Here is a 22,780-nt window from a genome sequence, read left to right on the forward strand (position 1 = left end):
TATTTCCCTAATGGCCCCCAACTTTGTGACCAGCTTCCCGCCTGGCCCCCTACTTTACGAAAAATATCCATATGGCCCCTTCCGTTATAACACCGTCACTCTCTCTCCTCCATCATGTTTTCTCTCTCTTCCAACTCACGCCACATCATCTGTTACGCCACCTCATCACCATCTCCGGCAGAGGTCGCCGGCCGGCCAAATTTCCGGCCGACGACCTTCAAACTAATTTTTTTTTTTTTCTCTCTTCCTCTCTCTCTCTCTAAAATTACTCCGGCGAAGGGAAACCTTCGCCGGAGTGGTCTGTTCTTCAATGAACAGACCAAGGTCTGTTCTTGAAGAACAAATCTCGGTCTGTTCAGTGAAGAACAGACCGAGATCTGTTCGTGAAGAACAGACCCAGGTCTGTTCTTCACTGAACAGACCGAGATCTGTTCATTGAAGAACATACCACTCCGGCGAAGGTCTCCCTTCGCCGGAGTAATTTTAGAGAGAGAGAGAGGAAGAGAGAGAAAAAAAAAATTTAAGTTTGAAGGTCGCCGGGCGGCAACCTCTGCCGGAGATGGTGATGAGGTGGCGTAACAGATGATGTGGCGTGAGTTGGCAGAGAGAGAAAACATGATGGAGGAGAGAGAGTGACGGTGTTATAACGGAAGGAGGCCATATGGATATTTTTCGTAAAGTAGGGGGCCAGGCGGGAAGTTGGTCACAAAGTTGGGGGCCATTAGGGAAATAACCCATAAAGTAAAGATATAAATGAACTCTAATGACCCTAGGTAGCCATATTTAATGGGAATGCCGGATTCGGGACCATTTTAAAAGTTCGATATTATTAGGGAGTCTAAGCCCACGACCTCATGGGTTTAAGAGGGTTGTCAATCCGTTACAGCAAAGGATGGTGGGCGTAATAATCACTCAGATCGGGACCGTTGAACTCATTCAAGGGTCGAGATAGGATTGGGCCATTTTTGTAAGTTATAACGGCCAGTTTCTTAAACGCGAGAAAGAAAAACCATGGAGGTGGAAAAGACTCTGGTGCTCAACCAAACCCCTAAACCTAAATGGCAAAAACGAGAAGAAGAAGACATTGATGATAAAAAATGGAGAAATTGGATGAACAAAGTGAAAGCTTCTAGGTAAAGACGTAGGGATTCAAATTTAATTACTATTGATACGATTTCTTTGTTGTTGTTGATAATGATGATGATTTAGTGTTTCAATTTGATTACTCTTGATTAGATTCTTTGTTTTTGTTGATGATGATGATAAATTGTTTTAGTTCTGAAAATGTTATGATTGTAGAGTTGCAGATTAATAATTTCATGAGTAAACCCTAGTTTTTGGATGAGTTTGTTAATCGGCAACTGCTCTAATTTGTGTTTTTAGTCCCTTCTATCATTTTGGGTATATGTTAAATTGATGAGTAAACCCTAGCTTGATCATAAGATTGTTATCGACTAACTACCATTGCAAACGGCTCTAATTTGTGTTTTTAGTCGGTTCCATCATTTGGGGTATGTGTTATTGATGAGTAAACCCTAGTTTGTTCATGAGATTGTTATCGACTACCATTGGCAACGACTCTAATTTATATTTTTAGCCCGTTCTATCATCCGGGGTCTGTGTTATATTGATGAGTAAACCCTAGCTTGTTCATGACATTGTCATCGACTACCATTGGCAACGGCTCTAATTTTTGTTTTTAGTCCGTTTCATCATTCGGGCTAATTGGTAACATTCATCAGAATACATCTTTTGATTATAAACTTATCTTAGCAATTGATTAATATTCTCCGTGATGGTGATGTTGTTTCAGGGAAGAGGTTTCTAAATGTCTCAATTGGTGGAAGGACTTGACATTTGAACAGAAGAATAAGGAGCATGTGGAAATTGTTATGCATAATCCAGTTGATTATGGGTTTGAGGGTGAGCGACTTCTGAAAATACTAGCGGACAGAGCTAAGAAAGAAGATATACTAAACGAAATTAAGCTCCATGAGGTAATAATATATAGAATTCTATTGTTATTATATCGTTTTACATGATTTTTCATCGCAGTCATTTTTTTTTTTATTTTTTTTTTTATCTTTTTAGGAATTGACTGCTTTATCTGAAGACCTATGTTCGGCCTACTTGAGTACTTCTTTTGAGAAATATGATCCCGAATGGTCTGCATGTTATAGAAAATTAAGCAAGGTATTATTTGTAAACTGGACTCTCTCTTTCTCTGTAACGGAGGCTCCTATATATTTGTTTTGGGTCTGAACTTTTAGATTTATTTTGAAACAGATTGAAAATATTACGAGAAGTTAAATAATGACTGCACTTCCGGTCGAAAAGCATTCATTATGCCCATCTTTTCAGAGTTGGAGGATCTTAAGGAGAGGCATGGAAAAGAAATAATCGAGTTAGGAGACACTGGAGAAACTTATGAGGTATATACTTCAATTAGTTTTGAGGATTGTTTTTATAAGGTCTGATATCACTTTTGCAATTTGTAGGATTTGCTGAACCGTATTGAAGAACTGATGGATCTGAGTGATTGTTTTGCTATCGATCCCATAGCTGAGGTGCCCGAGGTTGCGACGTTCATAGTATTTTATTTGAAAAGAGTGGTGAGAAGAAAGGAAGAGGTAGAAAAGGTAAATGTGTATCCAAGACAATGAATTACATATAGATTGTGGATCTGGGGATACTACATTCATGATGCTGTCTAGGGTACTATGACTTTCTCTAACTGTTGTCTTGAATGAATCAGAAAACTATCTTGTTTCTCTTAGATCAAACTCAGAAACCATAGAGGGGTTGGTCGGTCAATCATTTGATTTTTCTCTGTACCATCTTCAATCTCTCATTGCCATCTTCATGTCTCTTGCATGCATTGTTAGAGATCTTCAACAATAAAGGCCAAACACCATAAGATAAACAACTGAGCGAATAAAAAAATTTGATTGAGAATTTGTCGAATTGGATTTCTTAAAATCACCATCTTCCTCTGTCTCTCCTCTCTCCAACCTAAACTTCCCTTCACAAGTCAAGGGTATTGCGGCTAAAAACTTCTTCCTCTAATAGTGATTAGAAGAAAACAAACTTTGGAAAATAAGATGAAGAAAAGAAGAAACACATGGAAGGAGTTTAGGACTCTAGAAAGATTTTGCTTAAGTTTATAAAAGTTCTTTCTTAATTCGTTTATGAGATCTTCTAAAAAATTTGTTTTGTTTAACTCTAAAATTAGAAGCCCTATAATAACAAATAGATATAAAAAAGTCAATCTCAGTTGACCAATTTCGTAGAGAATTTTTATTCCACGGAGATTTTTCTTTATTCCCAAGCCGCAGCCATTTATTAGTACACAACCTAAGCTCGTGGAAGGAGGGATTATGGGTTTATTGGGGTGTGTTACTGAAGGTCCAAATATGCCAAACATGGCATGTGTCAATTACAAGAAAATTTTCATATTTAGAGTTAGCTTCCATTAAGTCAATCGGATGCAAAAGAATGAGATATCTTCCATTCGAAACTAAATGTATGATCAATGTTAAAGTTTTGTATCACATTAGTTTTACTTTTATTAGTTGCTCTATTTAGTGTTGTCACATAAAATTCAACTGAACTATTTCAATCTTCATGGAACGAATTGATTTAATAATTTGAGTAACAGAAATTCCTCTTTGCAATCCATTTCTTAATTTCATCAAATTACAGTTTAATGTGATTTGTTTTGGTCTTTGTCAACACTTCTTCAAGATTTCACACGATGAAATAATTTTACAAGTGCAACTACACTGCAAAACATATATATGTATCCAATATTTAATTTTGTTGTTTACATGATACACGAATCTACCCCTTATGTTTCTTATTTGATATCAAGTTTTTTTTTTATGTTTAAATGTCAAGCACTTTCTCTATTTTGTTTGTTTATATGATTTTTGTTTTAAGTTTAGTTATAGTTTTTATTTTACAACTCATTAGAGTAAGACAATACTAAGATAAAAAAATCTCAGATGCGAATAACATTTACTGCAAAAAATGCAACTGCATAAATGCTCAACAAAATTCGTTTGTGTCTTGGGCACGGGTTATACCCTAGTTTACTAAAAAAAAACTTGAAGAACAAGGTCCGATTCAGAGAATAATCACTATTTTGAAAGTAAAGGTACAACTAATACTATTTTGAAAACTAAAGGTATAAATGAACTCTATTGCCCACGGGTAGCCATATTTAATGGGAGTGCCGGAATCGGGACTATTTTGAAAGTTTGATATCATTAAGACTATTTTGAAAATTTGATATCATTAGGGAGTCAAGATAAAATTAGCCTATAAAAGGGGTAATAATCGCTCAGATCGTGGGCCGTTGAACCGTCCAGATTATAGAACTTGATTTGGATGGGGCATTTTTTGTAAGTTAATAACGACCGGTTTCATCAGAATACATCTTTTGATTATAAACTTATCTTAGCAATTGATTATTATTCGCCATGGAGGTGTTATTGGTTCACGTTAGAGGTTTTTAAGAATCTCAATTGAAAATATTTACGAGAAGTTAAATAATGACGACACTTCTGATCGAAAAGCATTCATTATGCCCATAGAGTTGGAGGATCTTAAGCAAAGACGTGGAAAAGAAAGGCCAGCTCTTTGGGGAAAGCTAAATAGTTTCCGGGGTGTGAAATTTTAAAGGGAATACGTAGAATTTTAGAAAATTTCCGGGGAAATAAAAAAAAAACACTCCACCTCACCTCACCTCTCTGTCTTCTTCGATTAGGTAGCCGGCCGGAAACCTAATCGGAGAAGAGAGAGAGAGAGAGAGAATGTTAGGGAGAGAGAAGATGAGGTGGAGAGGGAGAAGTGAGGTGGAGAGAGAGAGAGAGAGCTGAGGTGGAGAAGCTATTTTCCTTTCCCCCTAAATAAAATTGTCAAACAAAATTGACCAAGTCTTCACACTCCGGAAACTATTTTGCTTTCCCCAAAGCACTGGCCAAAAGAAATAACCGAAGGGAAATTTTAAAAGGCCCCCCCGTTTTTGTTAAAAGGCCTCCCCGCTAAAAGCGCCCCTCATTATAACCCATTTGGTTATAGGGCCCCTTCTACAAAAGAGCACCTCCTTCATCAATATTTGACCTAACGGCAAAGTTAACGCCGTTAGGTCAAACTTAACCCAAGACCGGTGATGTTGACCACGCCACATCATCATCTTCTCCGGCAGGGTCGCCGGCCGGCCAAACTTCCGGCCGGCGACCTTCACATTTTTTTTTTTTTTATTCTCTCTCTTTTCTCTCTCTCTCTAAGAAATTTTTTTTTTTTTTTTTTTAAACTCTCTCTCTCTCTAGATCTCTAGAGAGAGAGAGAGTGAGCAGATCCAGTGGATCTGCTCGCAGACCTCTAATGGGTCTGCGAACAGATCCATTGAAGGTTTGTTCGCAGACCTTCAATGGATCTGCACTCTCTCTCTCTCTAGATGTATAGAGAGAGAGAGAGAGTTAAAAAAAAAAAAATTGTTTTTGGAGAGAGAAGAGAGAGAATAAAAAAAAAAAAAAAAAAAATTGAAGGTCGCCGGCCGGAAGTTTTGCCGGCCGGCGACTTGCCGGAGAAGATGATGATGTGGCGTGGTCAAATGATGTGGCAGAGAGAGAAAATGAGATGGAGGAGAGAAACTGTGGGTGAAATACACCTTTAAAGGGGTTTTTTTTCACCCATTCAAAGAGGGGGGCCCTTTAACCAAGCTAAGTCAAAGGGTTTTTACTAAGTCAACGAAATCATGGGGAGGCCTTTTAACAAAAACGGGGAGGCCTTTTAAAATCTCCCATAACCGAATTAGGAGACACTGGAGAAACCTATGAGGTGGTGGGCCCCTTTCTCCCCAAAAGTAAATTGAAAAAGTAAAGTTTTTTCCACGCTTATAAACTCATCCCGTGCCCCTACCACAATCATTGTAGGATTATCCCAACAGGGGGAAGATCTTTTCTCATCCATGAACTCTTTAACAAAACTGAAAATTAAAAGTCATGTGCATGGTGGCCAACCAAAAAATTGGAAAGTGTTAGAAAGGGAACGATGGTGGGTCTGAGGATGCTACTATATCTCGTGCCTACTAGACTTAATGTTTATTGTATGTTGTATACTCGTGTAATAGTCACAAACCAAAAGTTATATTATACATCTAGTAGTGTGTGTGTGTTTCGCTCATATTTAAGTCCTCTTTTCTGTTATCTAAATCTGATTTGTTCGAAGTTCAATTCTTATTTTTCCATTATATTATTGAAAATCCTTCCAAGATTTAGGAGTTTATGTCAACACCTTGTAATCACTTGGGCAACGACTAGTTGACTCTCTTTAAAATTTTGTACCCTAGGAAATGAGTCAAAATCACATTTCCCTTTTTTTTTTTTTTTTCGTTGAAAGAAATTCACATTTCCCTTAATGGACTAGGAAACTATTTGAAAAGTTTGATATATCTAGGGAGCCAAGGGTAAAATTAGCCCTTTCTACCAAAAAAAAAGGCCGCGGCTTTGGGGAATAAAGAAAATTCTCCGGGGAATAAATTCTTGAGGGAATTCAGATTTTTTTGAAAATTCTCCGGGGAATAAATTTTTATGGGGAATCCAGAATACATTTTTTTGAAAGTTCTCCTCCATGTCATATGTTCTCTCTGCCACTTCATCTTCTCGACACCTCATCATCTTCTCCGGCGAAATTCGCCGGCCGACCAATTTTCTGCCGGCGACCTTCAAACATAAAAAAAAAACAAAATTTTTTTTTTTATTTTCTCTCTCCTCTCTCTCTCAATTTTTTTTCTTTTTTCTCTCTCTAGTACAGATCTAGAGAGAGAGAAGGTCTATTCGTGTCTCTCTCTGTCTCTTAGTATCTGTCATATTTGGTGTGTAATCTGATTTAGGGTTTTTTTTCTCTGTCTCCGTAGTCATTGTTCGATTTGGAGAATACCAGCAATGATCTTAAAAGTGATTTGAAAGATCTTTACATCAATTTTGCAGTGTAAGTTTCAAATAATTACTTGTTATTTAGATTTTGCATAATGAATGAAAATGATTTAATGTTTGTTTGCTGCAGTCAAATTGATGTTTCTGGGAACCTAAAGGCTGTAGTTATCCACGTTCCCTACAGATTGAGGAAGGGTTTCCGTAAAATTCATGTCAAGCTTGTCAGGGAACTTGAAAAGAAGTTCAGTGGCAAGGTAAACCCTAATTTCTTGTTGCAAACTTAGTAGATGTGGAGATATAAGTCGACGTCATGGGTTTATTGACTGCAAGACTTTGGTAGTTGACAAGTCTATACTACACCCCTTCCTTAGAAAAGCCATTAAGGCAAGCAATCTGATACAAACCAAACTAAGGTCTCAATTTAATTCAAATCTGGTCGGTTCTCACGAACAGACCATTGAAGGTCTGTTCGTGAGAACAGACCTTCTCTCTCTCTCTCTAGATCTGTTCTAGAGAGAGGGAGAAAAGAAAAATAAATTTAGAGAGAGAGAGGAGAGAGAAAATTAAAAAAAAAAAAAAAGTTCTTTTTTTTATGTTTGAAGGTCGCCGTTGGCCGGCCGGCGACTTTCACCGGAGAAGATGATGAGGTGTCGAGAAGATGAAGTGGTAGAGAGAGGTGATGAGATGGAGGATCCTTTTTTATAGCATCTTCTAAAATTAGAAGCCCCTTAGCAATAAAAAGAAACATAAAAAGTCAATCTTATAAGATTAGTTTTAATAAAAGTCTTTATTCCCCGGAGAATTTTCTTTATTCCCCAAAGCCGCGGCAAAAAAAAAAGGGGTTAAAATTAGCCTTTAAACGGGGTATGAATCACTATCGGGGCCGTTGAACTCACTCAACGGTCCAGATTATACAATTTGATTAGGATGGGGCATTTCTTGTTACAAATCTCACATAAGAAAGGCGAGTTTCTCAAACGCGAGAAAGAAAAACGATGGAGGTGGAAAAGGGTCCGGAGTTCAACCAAACCTCTAACCCTAAAAGGCAAAAACTAGAAGAAGAAGAAGAAGACAGTGATGATCAAAAGTGGAGAAAATGGATGAACGACGTCAAAGCTTCTAGGTATAAATTTAGGTTTTCTAATTTAATTACTACTGACATGATTTCTTTGTTGTTGTTGATAATGATGATGATGATTTAGGGTTTCAATTTGATTATTATTGATATGATTTCTTTGTTGTTGTTGATAATGATGATGATTTAGGGTTTCAATTTGATTACTATTGATAAGATTTCTTTGTTGTTCGTCTATGTTTAGATTTAATTCTATTCCCGCTTCTAGTATATGCTATTTTTTATGGATCTTATTCCCAGGTTGTATGTTTGGATGAAGGTATTTAAAACTTAGGTTAAGATTCATAATTTAATAATTGTTTTAGTTCTGAAGATGACATGATTATAGAGTTGTAAATCAATAATTTGATGAGTAAACCCTAGCTTTTGGATTAGATTGTTAACTACAACGGCTCTAATATCTGTTTTTAATCCGTTCTATCGTATGTGTTATATTGATGAGTAAACCCTAGCTTGTTCATGAGATTGCTATCGACTACCATTGGCAACGGCTCTATTTTATGTTTGTATTCCGTTCAATCATTCGGGGTAACATTCATCAGAATACATCTTTTGATTATAAACTTATCTTAGCAATTGATTAATATTCTCCGTGGTGGTACTGTTGTTTCAGGGAAGAGGTTTCTAATTATCTCAATAAGTGGAACGACTTGACATTTGAACAGAAGAGGACGGAACGTGTGGAAATTGTTATGAATGATCCAGTTGATTATGGGTATGAGTGTCAGAGACTTCAGAAAATACTAGTGGACAGAGCGAAGAAAGAAGATATACAAAATGAAATTAAGCTCCTTGAGGTAATAATATATACAATTCTATTGTTATTGTATCGTTTTACATGATTTTTCATCGCCATCATTTTTTTATTTTTTTAGGAATTGGCTGCTTTCTGTAATGACCTATATTCAGCCTACTTGCAAACTTCTTCTGACAATTATGATTCCAAAGTGTCTGCGTGTGTTAGAAAATTAAGCAAGGTACTATCTGTAAATTGGACTCTCTCTCTCCTCTGTAACGAATGCTCCTATATATTTGTTTTCGGTCTGAATTTATAGATTTACTATGAAACAGGTTGAAAATGTTCACGAGAAGTTAAATAATGACTACGCTTCCACTTCCACTTCCCGTCGAAAAACAATCATTGTTTCCATCTTTTTTGAATTGGAGACTCTTGAGGAGATGAGTAGAATAGAAGAAATAAAAGAAGAGTTAGGAGACACTGGAGAAACCTACGAGGTATATAGTTACATTACTTTTGACGATTGTTTTTATAAGAACTGATATCACTTTTGCAATTTGTAGGATTTGCTAAACCGTATTGAAGAACTGTTGGGTCTGAGTGATTCGTCTGCTGTCGATCCCATAACTGAGGTGCCCGAGGTTGCGATGTTAATAGTATTTTATTTGAAAGAAGTGGTGAGAAGAAAGGAAAAGGTAGAAAAGGGGAATGTGTATACAAGACGATGAATGACATAGATGATGGATCTGGGCATACTACATTTTGTGCACGTGTTTGTAATGGTGATAAACTCTGACCATAGTTACTCTATATTATGCGTTTTTCAAGTGATAGACGATCGAGTGATATTTTCTACATTTTATTTGAATGTCTTGTCTAAGCTTGAATGTTTTTTTTTCTTTTTTCATCTTAGATTCATTCATGATGCTGTCTAGGGTACTATGACCTTCTCTAACTGTTGTCTTGAATGAATTAGAAAACTATCTTGTTTCATTTCCATACTGCATTTCAGTATTCTCTTAGATAAAACTCAAATTTACTTGAGCTATCCTCTTAATATCATTTAATATCTGGCTACTTGGTAACATTCATAAGAATACATTTTTTGATTATATAAACTTATCTTAGAAATTGATTAATATTCTCCATGGTGGTGATGTTATTGTTTCAGGGAAGAGGTTTCTAAATATCTCAATTGGTGGAAGGACTTGACATTTGAACAGAAGAGGAAGGAACATGTGGAAATTGATATTGTTTAGGAGTTTACTTCCCAACTAGATTTTGAATTAAAAATTTAAGTGATGAAGTTTTTTTTGTTAAAAGACGAAGTGATGAAGTTGAAGATAAAAAATGATCTTTTCTCTCTAATATTTCTCTATAGTCTATTTGGACATAATAAGAAATGTACTGTAATAAATGGTGAGAAATAGCCTATTTCGGAAAATATGACAAGCCAAAAAAATCTATGCCAAAAATATGACAAGCAAACAATTGTTTGGTTAGTTCCTTGTGCATTTAATCGAACAACTTGGAGAACACCGGGTACAATTCATAGTGGAAGTATAAAATCATCTTAATTGACTTGTATTAAAGGTAAAAATAAAGTAAAGGTATTAATAGGTTATTTATTTTGAGAAATCGACTATGATCTACGTTAGTCGTTACAAGACATTGATACATTATTAAGATGTGATAAACACGATAAAACCTCATGAGTTTAAGAGGGATGTCCTACCACTACACCAAAGGGGGTGGACTATGAATGAATTCGAATGCCAGTAGATAGCCCATTTAAGGGGGGTACTATTTTAAAAGTTCGATATGTTTAGGGAGCCAAGGTAAAGTTAACCCTTTAAAAGGGGTATTAATCACTCAGATCTGGCGGAATCTTAAGAAACCGCTCTCTCTCTCTCTAACTTTCTTCCTCTCCGTTACTTTTTTTCCGGTCATCGTTGAGATTGAACCCTCGCCGGTTCTGGCGAGGGTTCTCCTCTCCCTCTTTCTTCTATGTTTTATTCTCTTCTTGAGAAAATCAACTTCCACTGAGAAGGGCTGTTGCAGTTATCTCTATTTCTCCCATTTCAACAAACCCTAGAGAGAGAGACGAGGGTTGAATCCGGTCGACTTATTCTCTCAATCCACCGGTTTCATCTCTAAATCCCAAACCATTTATCGCAAATTAACATTTAGTGAGAGAGAGACTGGATTGAACTCCAAAGATTTGGATCTTGGTTCATCTCATACAACCGATTTTGCTATTCAAACAATCGATCATGGTTTATCTCATACAACCGATTTTTCCATTCAAAGAATCGATCACGGTTCATCTCATACAACCAATTTTTCTATTCAAACAATCGATCATGGTTCATCTCATACAACCGATTTTGCTTTTCAACAATCGATCATGATTAGGTGTTAAAAGGAAGGGGGTGGTGGTGATGGTGGTGGTGGTGTGGCGACTGCGGCGGTTTTCCGGCGACGCGGCGGTTATACGGTAACGGCGACGGTTATCCGGCAACAAGGCGATTTTCTCCGGTGATGACGGCGGTTTTCCGGCGACAATGGCAGTTTTCCAGCGAAAACAAATGGGGTGGAAATTTAGTATTTTCTTAATTTGTATTTTCAATTATTATTGTTGTACTTTGTCGCCCTTTAGGGTCTTTTCATTCACGACCTTTAGGGTCTTTTCATTCTCGACCTTTAGGGTCTTTTTATCGAGTCGGTGTCTAGTCCAATTTCTTTCTCTTTATGAGGTACTTTGCATTTAAAGGTATGTAACTCTCATGAAGTTTTCAGATGAGAGAAATAAGAATTATCATCCATGTAAATTGTGATTTTTATCACTTATGAAATGAAATGTTTCGCTTGGATTCAAAAAAAAAAAAATCACTCAGATCGGGGTCCGGTTCAACGGTCCAGATTATACAATTTGATTAGGATGGGCCATTTTCTGTAAGTTAATAACGACCATTTTCTCAAAACGCGAGAAAGAAAAACGATGGAGGTGGAAAAGGCTCCGGTGTTCAACGGGGAACCCTAACCCTAAATGGCAAAAAGGAGAAGAAAAAGACGTTAACGATGAAGAGTGGAGAAATTGGATGACCGAAGTGAAAGCTTCTAGGTATAGATTTAGTGTTTCAAATTTAATTACTATTCATAAGATTTCTTTGTTGTTGATAGTGATGATGGTTTAGGGTTTTAATTTGATTACTCTTGATAAGATTTCTTTGTTGTTGTTGATTATGGTAATTGTTTTAGTTCTGAAGATGTTATGATTGTAGGGTTGCAGATTAATAATTTCATGAGTAAACCCTAGTTCTTGGATGAGATTGTTAATTGGCAAGGGCTCTAATTTATGTTCTTAGTCCTTTCTATCATATGGGGTATATGTTATAGGCCAGTGCTTTGGGGAAAGCTAAATAGTTTCAGGGTGTGAAATTTTAAAGGGAATATGTAGAATTTTAGAAATTTTCCGGAGAAATAAAAAAAAACACTCCACCTCACCTCACTCTATCTCCACCTCACCTCTTTGTCTTCTCCGATTAAGTCGCCGGCCGGAAAATTTTCCGGCCGGCGACCTAATCGGAGAAGATAGAGGTGAGGTGGAGAGATAGTGAGGTGAGGTGGAGAGATAGTGAGGTGAGGTGGAGAGAGAGAGAGCTGAGGTGGAGAAGTATTTTGCTTTCCCCCTAAATAAAATTGTCAAACAAAATTGACCAAGTCTTCACACCCCGGAAACTATTTAGCTTTCCCCAAAGCGCATGTTATATTGACGAGTAAAAACTATATTGTTCATGAGATTGTCATCGACAACCATTGGCAACGAATCTAATTTATGTTTTTAGTCCCTTCTATCATTTGGGGTATGTATTATATTGATGAGTAAACCCTAGTTTGTTCATGAGATTGTTATCGACTACAATTGGCACGACTCTAATCTATGTTTTTATTCCGTTTTTATCATTCTGGGTATGTTTTATATCGATAACTAAAACCCTTGCTTGTCATGAGATTGCTATTACCATTGGCAACAACTCTATTTTATATTGATGAAAAATTCTTTGGTAAGTGAGAAAGTCGCAAAAGTGAATAACATCTTATCAGATACTATAAATCAACTTAAGCTATCCTCTTAATATCATTTAATATACATCTTAGCAATTGATTAATATTCTCCATGGTGGTGCTATTGGTTCAGGGAAGAGGTTTCTAAATGTCTCAATTGGTGGGGAAGCACTTGACATTTGAACAGAAGAGGAAGGAATATAGGGAAATTGTTATGCATGATCCAGTTGATTATGGGTTTGAGGGTCAGAGATTTCAGAAAATACTAGTGGACAGAGCTAAGTAAGAAGATATACTAAGCGAAATCAAGCTCCATGAGGTAATTATATATATATACACAATTCTATTGTTATTATATCGTTTTACATGATTTTTCATCGCCGTCATTTATTTTATGTTTCTTTTTTCAGGAATTGGCTGCTTTATGTGATGACCTAATTTCGGCTACTTGAAAACTTGTTCTAACAAATATAATTCCGAATTGTCTGCGTGTTTTAGAAAATTAAACAAGGTATTATTTGTAAATTGGACTCTCTCTCTGTAACAAATGCTCCTATATATTTGTTTTGGGCCTGAAGTTTTAAATTTACTATGAAACAGATTGAAAATGTTGCCGAGAAGTTAAATAATGACACTTCCGGTCGAGAAACATTCATTTGTACCCTCCAACTAGAATTGGAATATCTTCAGAAGTGGCCTGCAGAAGAAGAAATAAACGAGTTAAGAGACACTGGAGAAACCTATAAGGTATGTAGTTAAATTATTTTTGACCATTGTTTTTATAACATCTTATGGAGTATGACTTTTGCAATTTGTAGGATTTGGTAAACCGAATTAAAGAACTGATGGATCTGCATGATTCGTCTGTTCTCAATCCCATAGCTGAGGTGCCCGAGGTTGCAATGTCAATAGTATTTCATTTGAAACGAGTGGTGACAAGAAAGGAAGAGGTAGAAAAGGGGATTGTGAAAACAAGACGAAGAATGACATAGATGGCGGATGCTACATTTTGTGCATGTGTTTGTAATGGTGTCATAAACTCTGACTAATGTTATGCTTTTTTTTTGTGATTTTAAGATATGCATTTGATTTTTCTTTCTAATTGATTTGCTCTGTACCTATGCAATACGACTCGGCCGAGTCAGCCGAGTGACTCGGCTCGGACTCGGACATACACCGAGCCGAGTCCCGACTCGGATCTGACTCGGGTCGTTACTAGTATATGCCAAAAAATTTTCCTTTATTTGTCACATATTAATTCTATTTTTGAAAATATTCTAGAAATACCAAATTTTTTTCCTTTATTTGTCACATATTAATTCTGTATTTAAAATCTTTAGAATACCAAAAGATTTTTTAGACATAAAAAGATAAATTTATTAGTAGTAAGTATTCAAAATATACCAAAGGATTTTCTGAATAAAATATTTAAACTACCAAAACATAATTTTAGAAAGTTGCAGATTAGTTGTTAATTTTCAGTTTTAAAGTTGAACATGATTACATTTTGAATTGCCGTATTAATCATATTATACGGAGTACATACATTAGTAACTTCTTATGGGAAGCAATGAGATCGACTCTGGCTGACTCGACCGAGTGACTCGGTTGACTCGCCCCCTGACTCGGATTCGGATCTTGGCCGAGCCGAGTCCGAGTCGTACTACTTAGCTCTGTACAATCATAAAATATCTCATTTCCACTTTCATCTCTCTTGCAGGCTTCATTCAATATTTTTTCAATTTTTCGCTGAAGTATAAATGCCAAACACCATAAAAGAGCAACTTTGTGAATCGAAACATTTGATTAGGAATTTGTTGATAATTGTCAACCAACAACTCAAAATCCTATTTCATCAATCACTACACCATCTTCCTCTGTCTCTCCTCTCTCCTAACCTCACTCAGTTTACTTTACTCCCATTAGATTCACCCTAGAGAGATCACTTTCCGTTTACGAACGAAAGGGATTTTGGAAAAATAAATATGATATTGTTTATGAGTTTTCTTCAAACTAGATTTTGAGTTAAAAGAAAATGGAGAGACGGTGTTGTCGAGACGAAGTGATAAAAGAAGATTTTCTCTCTTATATTTCTCTGTAGTCTATTTTGACATGATAAAAATTTAATAAATGATAGGAAAGAAACTATTTTGGAAATTATGTCAAGCCAACTTAAAATATGACAAACCATCATTTGTTTGGTTAGTTGGTTGTCCATTTACTAAAAAATGAAGAACAATGGTGTATTCAGAGAGAAAGTATAATTCATCTTTATTGAACTCTAAATGTAAAAATAAAGTAAAGGTATAAATGAACTCTAACGCCCCTAGGTAGCCATATTTAATGGGAGTGCCGGATTCGGGACCATTTTGAAAGTTAGATATCATTAGGGAGTCGAAGTAAAATTAGTCTTTTTTTTTTTTTTGAGAATTCGACTACGATCTTGATGGCAAATTATTACATTATTCTTTAAGTTCATAGCCTAAATTACATAGGATAAATCTTGATTGCAACTGTTTCTACCGAGACTTGATCCCACGACCTTATGGACTTAAGAGGGGTGTCCAACCGTTACACCAAAGGGTGGTGGACGTAAAATTAGTCTTTAAAAAGGGTAATAATCACTCAGATCGGGACCGTTGAACCCATTCAAGGGTCGAGATTATAAAATTTGACTAGGATTGGGCAATTTTTGTGGGCTTACCCTGGCCGGCCCACCCACCTGATATGGCCGATCCTGACCATTCCCTTATCGGGCTTGATCAGGACACCCTATAAGTGGATTTTACCACTTTTCAGGCTTCTCTTTCGAGCCTGATTTTTTCTATCTTTTTGGCACTATTAGACTGGATCATATTCATCTATAGTCCAGCTCTCATGAGTCAACTCTCTCCGATCAAGCTACCACTCTTTGGTGTAACCCGTTGTAGGATCCGGTCTATGTTAGTCGCGGATTACGGAAGTTATCCGACGATCGTAAGCGACTTCTAGCTAAGCATTACGATCCCTAATTGGACCGGACTAGATGATCTTCCGGATAAAGTCATCGTTATCTGAACTGACAAATTGTACGCATTGCCACCTTGGTCGAAAGACATTCCTTCGGAAGGACATCTTATTCAGACCGAAGGACTATATCCTTCAGTTTGCAAAGCTTCGCAAGCTAAGATTCTAAGGGCAATTTCGACATTAGAAATGAGAGTGCTTTTAGAATTGTACTTCGAGACTGTTTCCAAACTATACATGGGTCTAAAAGGACAAAAAGATAATTTATCTTTTTGGCAAAAGAAAAACATAAAATTTAGCCTCCGCCCCAATTTCCTGAATTTTAAATAGGACTATACTATAAATTTTGAAAATAACTTCTAAACAATATGTATAATTGAAAAAAAGAGGTTTGTCGCCGTCATCGTTTTCCCTTCTGTTTTATTATAAGGATGATGGGACATAGCCTATTTTGGAAAATATGACAAGCCAATAAAATCCATACCAAAAATATGACAAGCAAACAATTGTTTGATTAGTGCTTTGTGCATTTACTCAAACAACTTGGAGAACACTGAGTACAATTCATAGTGGAAGTATAATTTATCATTATTGACTTGTATGAAGAGGTAAAAATAAAGTAAAGGTGTTAATGGATTTTCTTTTTGAAATTTGTGGCCTTTTTCAGTCGACCCAACCGAAAATCCTTTACGAAACAAAAACGACTTAAAATCATAAAACGTTTGTTCAACCATAGAGGAAGACAAGAAAATGATATTTCTTAACCTGAGACATATTATCTTCATTATATATGTCTTTGCTTAAGTCGATGGTTTCGTTTAAGTTGATGTCTTCGTTTAAGTCAAAGGACTCTTCTTTCTTGATGTAGGTTGTCTCCTTCTTCACTAATGGCGGTTCCTCATCCATGAGATCTTGAGGCATCATTAAAAGCTTGAAACTAAGACTATGATGGTAAACTTTGCAAGTTTTTTAATACTAATGATGATGTTAATAGTAGTGATGATATTAGGGTTGGGTTGTTTATGTGACAGAAAACTACAAGTGAGTAGAATATTAGATTTACTATTAATTTTTATCAAAATTCTTATATTTTAGTACTATTTATTAAATGGTCTTATAACACCGTCCTTAAACTAATTTAGTAAAGGAAGATCAAATGCATAGATTGACCTTTCTAACGCACTGCCTTTACTAAACATTGCTACTAAAAGCCATTATAAATGAATTCTAATGCCCGTAGATAGGCATATTTAATGAAAGCGGACTATTTTAACCCGTAAATAGCCATATTTAATGGGAGTGGGAGACTATTTTAAAGATTGATATCTTTAGGGAGCCAGGTAAAGTTAGCCTTTCCATAAAAAAAAAAAAAGAAGGTAAAGTTGGCCTTTGAAAGGGGTATTAATCACTCAGATCGGAGACGTTGAACCCATCCAACGGGCCTATAGCCAACGAAACCATGGCCTAAAGTTCAATAAACTATGGAAACCACCTCATGGCTCATCTAGTAATGGGGACTATTTTTACAAGGTTGATATCTCTAGGGAGCCAAGGTAAAGTTAGCCTTTAAAAGGGGTATTAATCACTCAGATCGGGGCCGTTGAACCCATCCAACGGTTCAGATTATACAATTTGATTAGGATGGGTATTTTGAATAATGCTAGGGAGGACGGAGTTTATAGACCTAGCCCAGGCCTGATCCGACGTGGCGCGCCACGTCGGATCAGAAACTGAGGTGGCACCCTCCCGGTATGAATAGAGTATAATTCTTTAAGGGATCCTCTATTTTACTAGTTTTGGATTTGGGTCCTTAATTTCGTCCAACAGAATGGACTGTCCAGATCAAAAGAAAACCCAAAACCTCCCTAATTAGTTCTCCCTCTAATGTAACGATCAAAACTCTCCTTCTCTCTCACTTTCAGACCATTGGAAACTTACGGGAGAAGAAGTTCTTCGTGAGGAAGCTTGAGGCGGAAGCTTAAGGCGAGCTAACTAGGGTTTTGTTTTTAGAAGAGAAGAAATTCAAGGTAAGAATTCTAGGTTTTGTTTTTTCTTTAGAAAAAAACATTCAAAAACTCAAACTAGGGTTTGTTATCTTCTTTGTTATATCTGTTCTTGATTAATAGACAATTACGAATCCAAAGGTTTTATCATTAAAATCAATTTAGGTAGGAATCAACTCGTTTCACACGAAAGTTTCTTATGGATAATATGTCAATAAGTTTCTTTTGTAAGTTATAACGTCCAGTTTCTCAAACGCGAGAAAGAAAAACCATGGAGGTGGAAAAGGCTCCGGAGTTCAACCAAACCCCTAACCCTAAAAGCCAAAAACGAGAAGAAGAAGAAGAAGACATCGATGATAAAAAGTTGAGAAATTGGATGAACGAAGTCAAAGCTTCTAGGTATAGATTTAGAATTTCAATTTTAATTACTACTATTGATAAGATTTCTTTATTGTTGATAATGATGATGATTTAGGGTTTTTAATTTGATAACTCTTGATAATATTTCTTTGTTGTTGTTGATGATGATGAGACTGCTAAGTTAGGGTTTCAATTTGATTACTATTGATATGATTTATATTCCTGCTGCTAGTATATGTTATTTTTTATGGATCTTATTCCGAGGTGGTATGTTTTGATGAAGGAATTTAAAACTTAGGTTAAGATTATAGAGTTGTAAATCGATAATGTCATTCGGGGTGTGTGTTTTCTTCATGAGTAAACCCTAGCTTGTTCATGAGATTGTTAGACTACCATTGGCAACGGCCCTAATTTATGTTTTTAGTCCGTTCTATCAGTCGAGGTATGTGTTATATTGATGAGTAGACCCCTAGCCTGTTCATGAGATTGTTATCGACTACCATTGGCAACGGCTATAATTTATGTTTTTAGTCCGTATGATCATTCTGGGTATGTTTTATATTGATAAGTAAACCCTTGCTTGTTCATGAGATTGTTAAACTACCATTGGCAACGGCCCTAATTTATGTTTTTAGTCCGTTCTATAAGTCGAGGTATGTGTTATATTGATGAGTAGACCCTAGCATGTTCATGAGATTGTTATCGACTACCATTGGCAACGGCTATAATTTATGTTTTTAGTCCGTTTGATCATTCTGGGTATGTTTTATATTGATAAGTAAACCCTTGCTTGTTCATGAGATTGTTATTACCATTAGCAACGACTCTATTTTATGTTTTTAGTTCGATCACTCGGGTATAGGTTATATTGATGAAGAATTCTTTGATAAGTGAGAAAGGCGCAGAAGCGAATTAATATTACATCTTATCGGATACTATAAATCTACTTAAGCTATACTCTTAATATCATTTAATTTTAAAATACATCTTAGCAATTGATTAATATTCTCCATGGTTGTCTTATTGGTTCAGGGAAGAGGTTTCTAAATATCTCAATTGGTGGAAGCACTTAACATTTGAACAGAAGAGGAAGGAACGTATGGAAATTGTTATGCATTATTCAATTGATTATGATATTGAGGGTCAGAGATTTCAGAAAATACTAGTGGACAGAGCTGATAAAGAAGATATACTAAACGAAATCAAGCTCCATGAGGTAATAATATATATAGAATTCTATTGTTATTATATCGTTTTACATGATTGTTCATCGCCGTCATTTATTTTATGTTTTTTTTTTCAGGAATTGGCTGCTTTATGTCGTGACCTATGTTCGGGCTACATAAAAACTTGTTCTGACAAATATAATTCCGAATTGTCCGCGTGTTGTAGAAAATTAAGCAAGGTATTATTTGTGAACTGGACTCTCTCTATCTCTCTCTGTAACAAATGCTCCTATATATTTGTTTTGGGTCTGAATTTTTAAATTTACTATGAAACAGATTGAAAATGTTGCCGAGAAGTTAAATAATGACACTTCCCGTGGAGAAACATTCATTTGTACCCTCCTACTACAATTGGAATATCTTCAGGAGTGGCCTGGAGAAGAAGAAATAAACGAGTTAGGAGACACTGGAGAAACCTATGAGGTATGTAGTTAAATTATTTTTGACAAATTGTGATTAAATCTTATATCACTTTTGCAATTTGTAGGGATTTGGTAAACCAAATTAAAGAACTGATGTTAAATTATTTTTGACAAATTGTTTTTATAAAATCTTATGTCACTTTTGCAATTTGTAGGATTTGGTAAACCGAATTAAAGAACTGATGGATCTGAGTGATTTGTCTGTTCTCAATCCCATAGCTGAGGTGCCCGAGGTTGCGATGTTAATAGTATTTTATTTGAAACGAGTGGTGAGAAGAAAGGAAGAGGTAGGAAAGGGGAATATATATCCAAGACGAAGAAGAATGACATAGATGGTGGTGGATGCTACATTTTGTGCATGTGTTTGTAATGGTGTCATAATCTCTGACTATGTTAGGCCTTTCTTTTTTGTGATTTTAAGATATGCATTTGATTTTTCTTTCTAATTGATTTTCTCTGTACAATCATCAAATATCTCATTTCCACTTTCATCTCTCTTGCAGTCTTCATTCGATATTTTTTTTCAATTTTTCACTGAAGAATAAATGCCAAACACCATGAAAGAGCAACTTTGTTAATCGAAACATTTGATTGAGAATTTGTTGATAATTGTCAACCAACAACTCAAAATCCTATTTCATCAATCACTACATCATCTTCCTTTGTTAATCCTATTGACTTGCATTAAGATGTAAAACTAAAGTAAAGATATAAATGAACTCTAATGACCCTAGGTAGCCATAGCCATATTTAATGGGAGTGCCGGATTCGGGACCATTTTAAAAGTTAGATATTATTAGGGAGTCAAGCCCACGACCTCATGGGTTTAAGAGGGGGTTGTCAAACGGTTACAGCAAAGGATGGTGGGCGTAAAATTAGCCTTAGGGGTAATAATCACTCAGATTGAACTCATTCAAGGGTCGAGATAGGATTGGGCAATCTTTGTAAGTTATAACGGCCAGTTTCTTAAACGCGAGAAAGAAAAACCATGGAGGTGGAAAAGACTCTGGTGCTCAACCAAACCCCTAACCCTAAATGGCAAAAACGAGAAGAAGAAGAAGACATTGATGATAAAAAGTGGAGAAATTGGATGAACAAAGTGAAAGCTTCTAGGTAAAGACGAAGGGATTCAAATTTAATTACTATTGATATGATTTCTTTGTTGTTGTTGATAATGATGATGATTTAGTGTGAGAATAGTCCCACATTGGAGAATGGGTAACTAGCAACCAAGAATATAAAGTATAGGTCCTCTCCACTCATTGCCAATTGGTTTTGAGTTGGATGGCCACAAACTTAACATGGTATCAGAGCTAGGCCCAACACGTGATAGGCTTAAAAGCCACACGTGCTCCACGTCACCCGTAAAGAAAAAAAAAAAAAGACACGTGTTAGGCTCAAAGAACCCCACACGTGAGGGGGCGTGTGAGAATAGTCCCACATTGGAGAATGGGTAACTAGCAACCAAGAATATAAAGTATAGGTCCTCTCCACTCATTGCCAATTGGTTTTGAGTTGGATGGCCACAAACTTAACATTTAGTGTTTCAATTTGATTACTCTTGATAAGATTCTTTGTTTTTGTTGATGATGATGATAAATTGTTTTAGTTCTGAAAATGTTATGATTGTAGAGTTGCAGATTAATAATTTCATGAGTAAACCCTAGTTTTTGGATGAGATTGTTAAGCGGCAACCGCTCTAATTTGTGTTTTTAGGCCCTTCTATAATTTTATGTATATGTTATCGACTAACTACCATTGGAAACGGCTCTAATTTGTGTTTTTAGTCCGTTCCATCATTTGGGGTACGTGTTATATATTGATGAGTAAACCCTAGTTTGTTCATGAGATTGTTGTCGACTACCATTGGCACGACTCTAACTTATATTTTTAGCCCGTTCTATCATTCGGGGTCTGTGTTAAATTGATGAGTAAACCGTAGCTTGTTCATGAGATTGTTATTGACTACCATTGGCAACGGCTCTAATTTATGTTTTTAGTCCGTTTCATCATTCGGGCTAATTGGTAACATTCATCAGAATACATCTTTTGATTATAAACTTATCTTAGGAATTGATTAATATTCTCCATGGTGGTGATGTTGTTTCAGGGAAGAGGTTTCTAAATGTCTCAATTGGTGGAAGGACTTGACATTTGAACAGAAGAGTAAGGAGCATGTGGAAATTGAAGTGTATACCTCGTGATGGTGATGTTGTTTCAGGGTCTGAATTTTTAGATTTACTTTGAAACAGATTGAAAATATTTACGAGAAGTTAAATAATGACTGCACTTCCGGTCGAAAAGCATTCATTATGCCCATCTTTTCAGAGTTGGAGGATCTTAAGGAGAGGCATGGAAAAGAAATAATCGAGTTAGGAGACACTGGAGAAACCTACGAGGTATATACTTCAATTAGTTTTGAGGATTGTTTTTATAAGGTCTGATATCACTTTTGCAATTTGTAGGATTTGCTGAACCGTATTGAAGAACTGATGGATCTGAGTGATTGTTCTGCTATCGATCCCATAGCTGTGGTGCCCGAGGTTGCGACGTTCATAGTATTTTATTTGAAAAGAGTGGTGTGAAGAAAGGAAGAGGTAGAAAAGGCAAATGTGTATCCAAGACAATGAATTACATATAGATGGTGGATGTGGGGATACTACATTTTGTGCATGTGTTTGTAATGGTGATAAACCCGACTAATGTTCTTTCTATATTATGTGTTTTTCAAGTGATAGACGATCAAGTGATATTTTCTACATTTTATTTGAATGTCTTGTCTAAGCTTGAATGTTTTTTTTTCTTTTTTCATCTTAGATTCATTCATGATGCTGTCTAGGGTACTATGACTTTCTCTAACTGTTGTCTTGAATGAATCAG

General features: G+C 36.0%; 3 protein-coding genes across 5 annotated transcripts; all 3 read left to right on the forward strand.

The window, feature by feature from the left end:
• The first annotated feature begins 1,018 nt into the window (after positions 1–1,018).
• Positions 1,019–22,666, forward strand: LOC147542529 (uncharacterized). Its single transcript, XM_086633729.1, has 5 exons — positions 1,019–1,133; positions 1,814–1,997; positions 2,092–2,193; positions 22,153–22,299; positions 22,366–22,666. The coding sequence occupies exons 1-5, from the start codon at positions 1,111–1,113 to the stop codon at positions 22,483–22,485; spliced, it is 576 nt and encodes a 191-aa protein (XP_086489855.1). The 5' UTR covers positions 1,019–1,110; the 3' UTR covers positions 22,486–22,666.
• LOC147542530 (uncharacterized) lies at positions 7,827–10,183 on the forward strand. 2 transcript variants are annotated; one of them, XR_015223271.1, is made up of 6 exons: positions 7,827–8,064; positions 8,690–8,873; positions 8,952–9,053; positions 9,148–9,312; positions 9,379–9,597; positions 9,987–10,183. XR_015223271.1 is itself a non-coding variant. In XM_086633725.1 (5 exons), exons 1-5 carry the CDS (start codon positions 7,937–7,939, stop codon positions 9,541–9,543), a joined length of 744 nt encoding a protein of 247 aa, XP_086489851.1. In that variant the 5' UTR covers positions 7,827–7,936; the 3' UTR covers positions 9,544–9,812. The 2 variants fall into 2 exon arrangements, 1 of the variants encoding a protein (XP_086489851.1); XM_086633725.1 differs by lacking the exon at positions 9,987–10,183 and having other exon boundaries at positions 9,379–9,812.
• LOC147542531 (uncharacterized) lies at positions 17,769–20,395 on the forward strand. 2 transcript variants are annotated; one of them, XM_086633726.1, is made up of 6 exons: positions 17,769–17,916; positions 18,125–18,291; positions 19,285–19,468; positions 19,556–19,657; positions 19,755–19,901; positions 20,056–20,395. In XM_086633726.1, the coding sequence occupies exons 2-6, from the start codon at positions 18,164–18,166 to the stop codon at positions 20,230–20,232; spliced, it is 738 nt and encodes a 245-aa protein (XP_086489852.1). In that variant the 5' UTR covers positions 17,769–17,916; positions 18,125–18,163; the 3' UTR covers positions 20,233–20,395. The 2 variants fall into 2 exon arrangements, with proteins under 2 accessions (XP_086489852.1, XP_086489854.1); XM_086633728.1 differs by having other exon boundaries at positions 17,804–17,916; positions 18,138–18,291.
• Positions 22,667–22,780: the final 114 nt, after the last annotated feature.

This window comes from Eschscholzia californica, unplaced genomic scaffold (genome assembly GCF_041429995.1).
Source record: "Eschscholzia californica isolate CP2 unplaced genomic scaffold, dmEscCali1.0.p SCAF_4, whole genome shotgun sequence".
Taxonomy (NCBI): Eukaryota; Viridiplantae; Streptophyta; class Magnoliopsida; order Ranunculales; family Papaveraceae; genus Eschscholzia; species Eschscholzia californica.

What these genes read in the sequence shown, in the direction of transcription:
- LOC147542529 (XM_086633729.1), top strand. Translation starts at nt 1,111, where the DNA reads ATGAACAAAGTGAAAGCTTCTAG. An exon ending in AACAAAGTGAAAGCTTCTAG is followed by an intron (nt 1,134 to 1,813) that starts GTAAAGACGTAG and finishes ATGTTGTTTCAG; the next exon opens with GGAAGAGGTTTCTAAATGTC. An exon ending in ACGAAATTAAGCTCCATGAG is followed by an intron (nt 1,998 to 2,091) that starts GTAATAATATAT and finishes TTATCTTTTTAG; the next exon opens with GAATTGACTGCTTTATCTGA.
- LOC147542531 (XM_086633726.1), top strand. Translation starts at nt 18,164, where the DNA reads ATGGAGGTGGAAAAGGCTCCGGAGTTCAACCAAACCCCTAACCCTAAA. An exon ending in AACGAAGTCAAAGCTTCTAG is followed by an intron (nt 18,292 to 19,284) that starts GTATAGATTTAG and finishes TTATTGGTTCAG; the next exon opens with GGAAGAGGTTTCTAAATATC. An exon ending in GTTGTAGAAAATTAAGCAAG is followed by an intron (nt 19,658 to 19,754) that starts GTATTATTTGTG and finishes ACTATGAAACAG; the next exon opens with ATTGAAAATGTTGCCGAGAA.
- LOC147542530 (XM_086633725.1), top strand. Translation starts at nt 7,937, where the DNA reads ATGGAGGTGGAAAAGGGTCCGGAGTTCAACCAAACCTCTAACCCTAAA. An exon ending in AACGACGTCAAAGCTTCTAG is followed by an intron (nt 8,065 to 8,689) that starts GTATAAATTTAG and finishes CTGTTGTTTCAG; the next exon opens with GGAAGAGGTTTCTAATTATC. An exon ending in ATGAAATTAAGCTCCTTGAG is followed by an intron (nt 8,874 to 8,951) that starts GTAATAATATAT and finishes TTATTTTTTTAG; the next exon opens with GAATTGGCTGCTTTCTGTAA.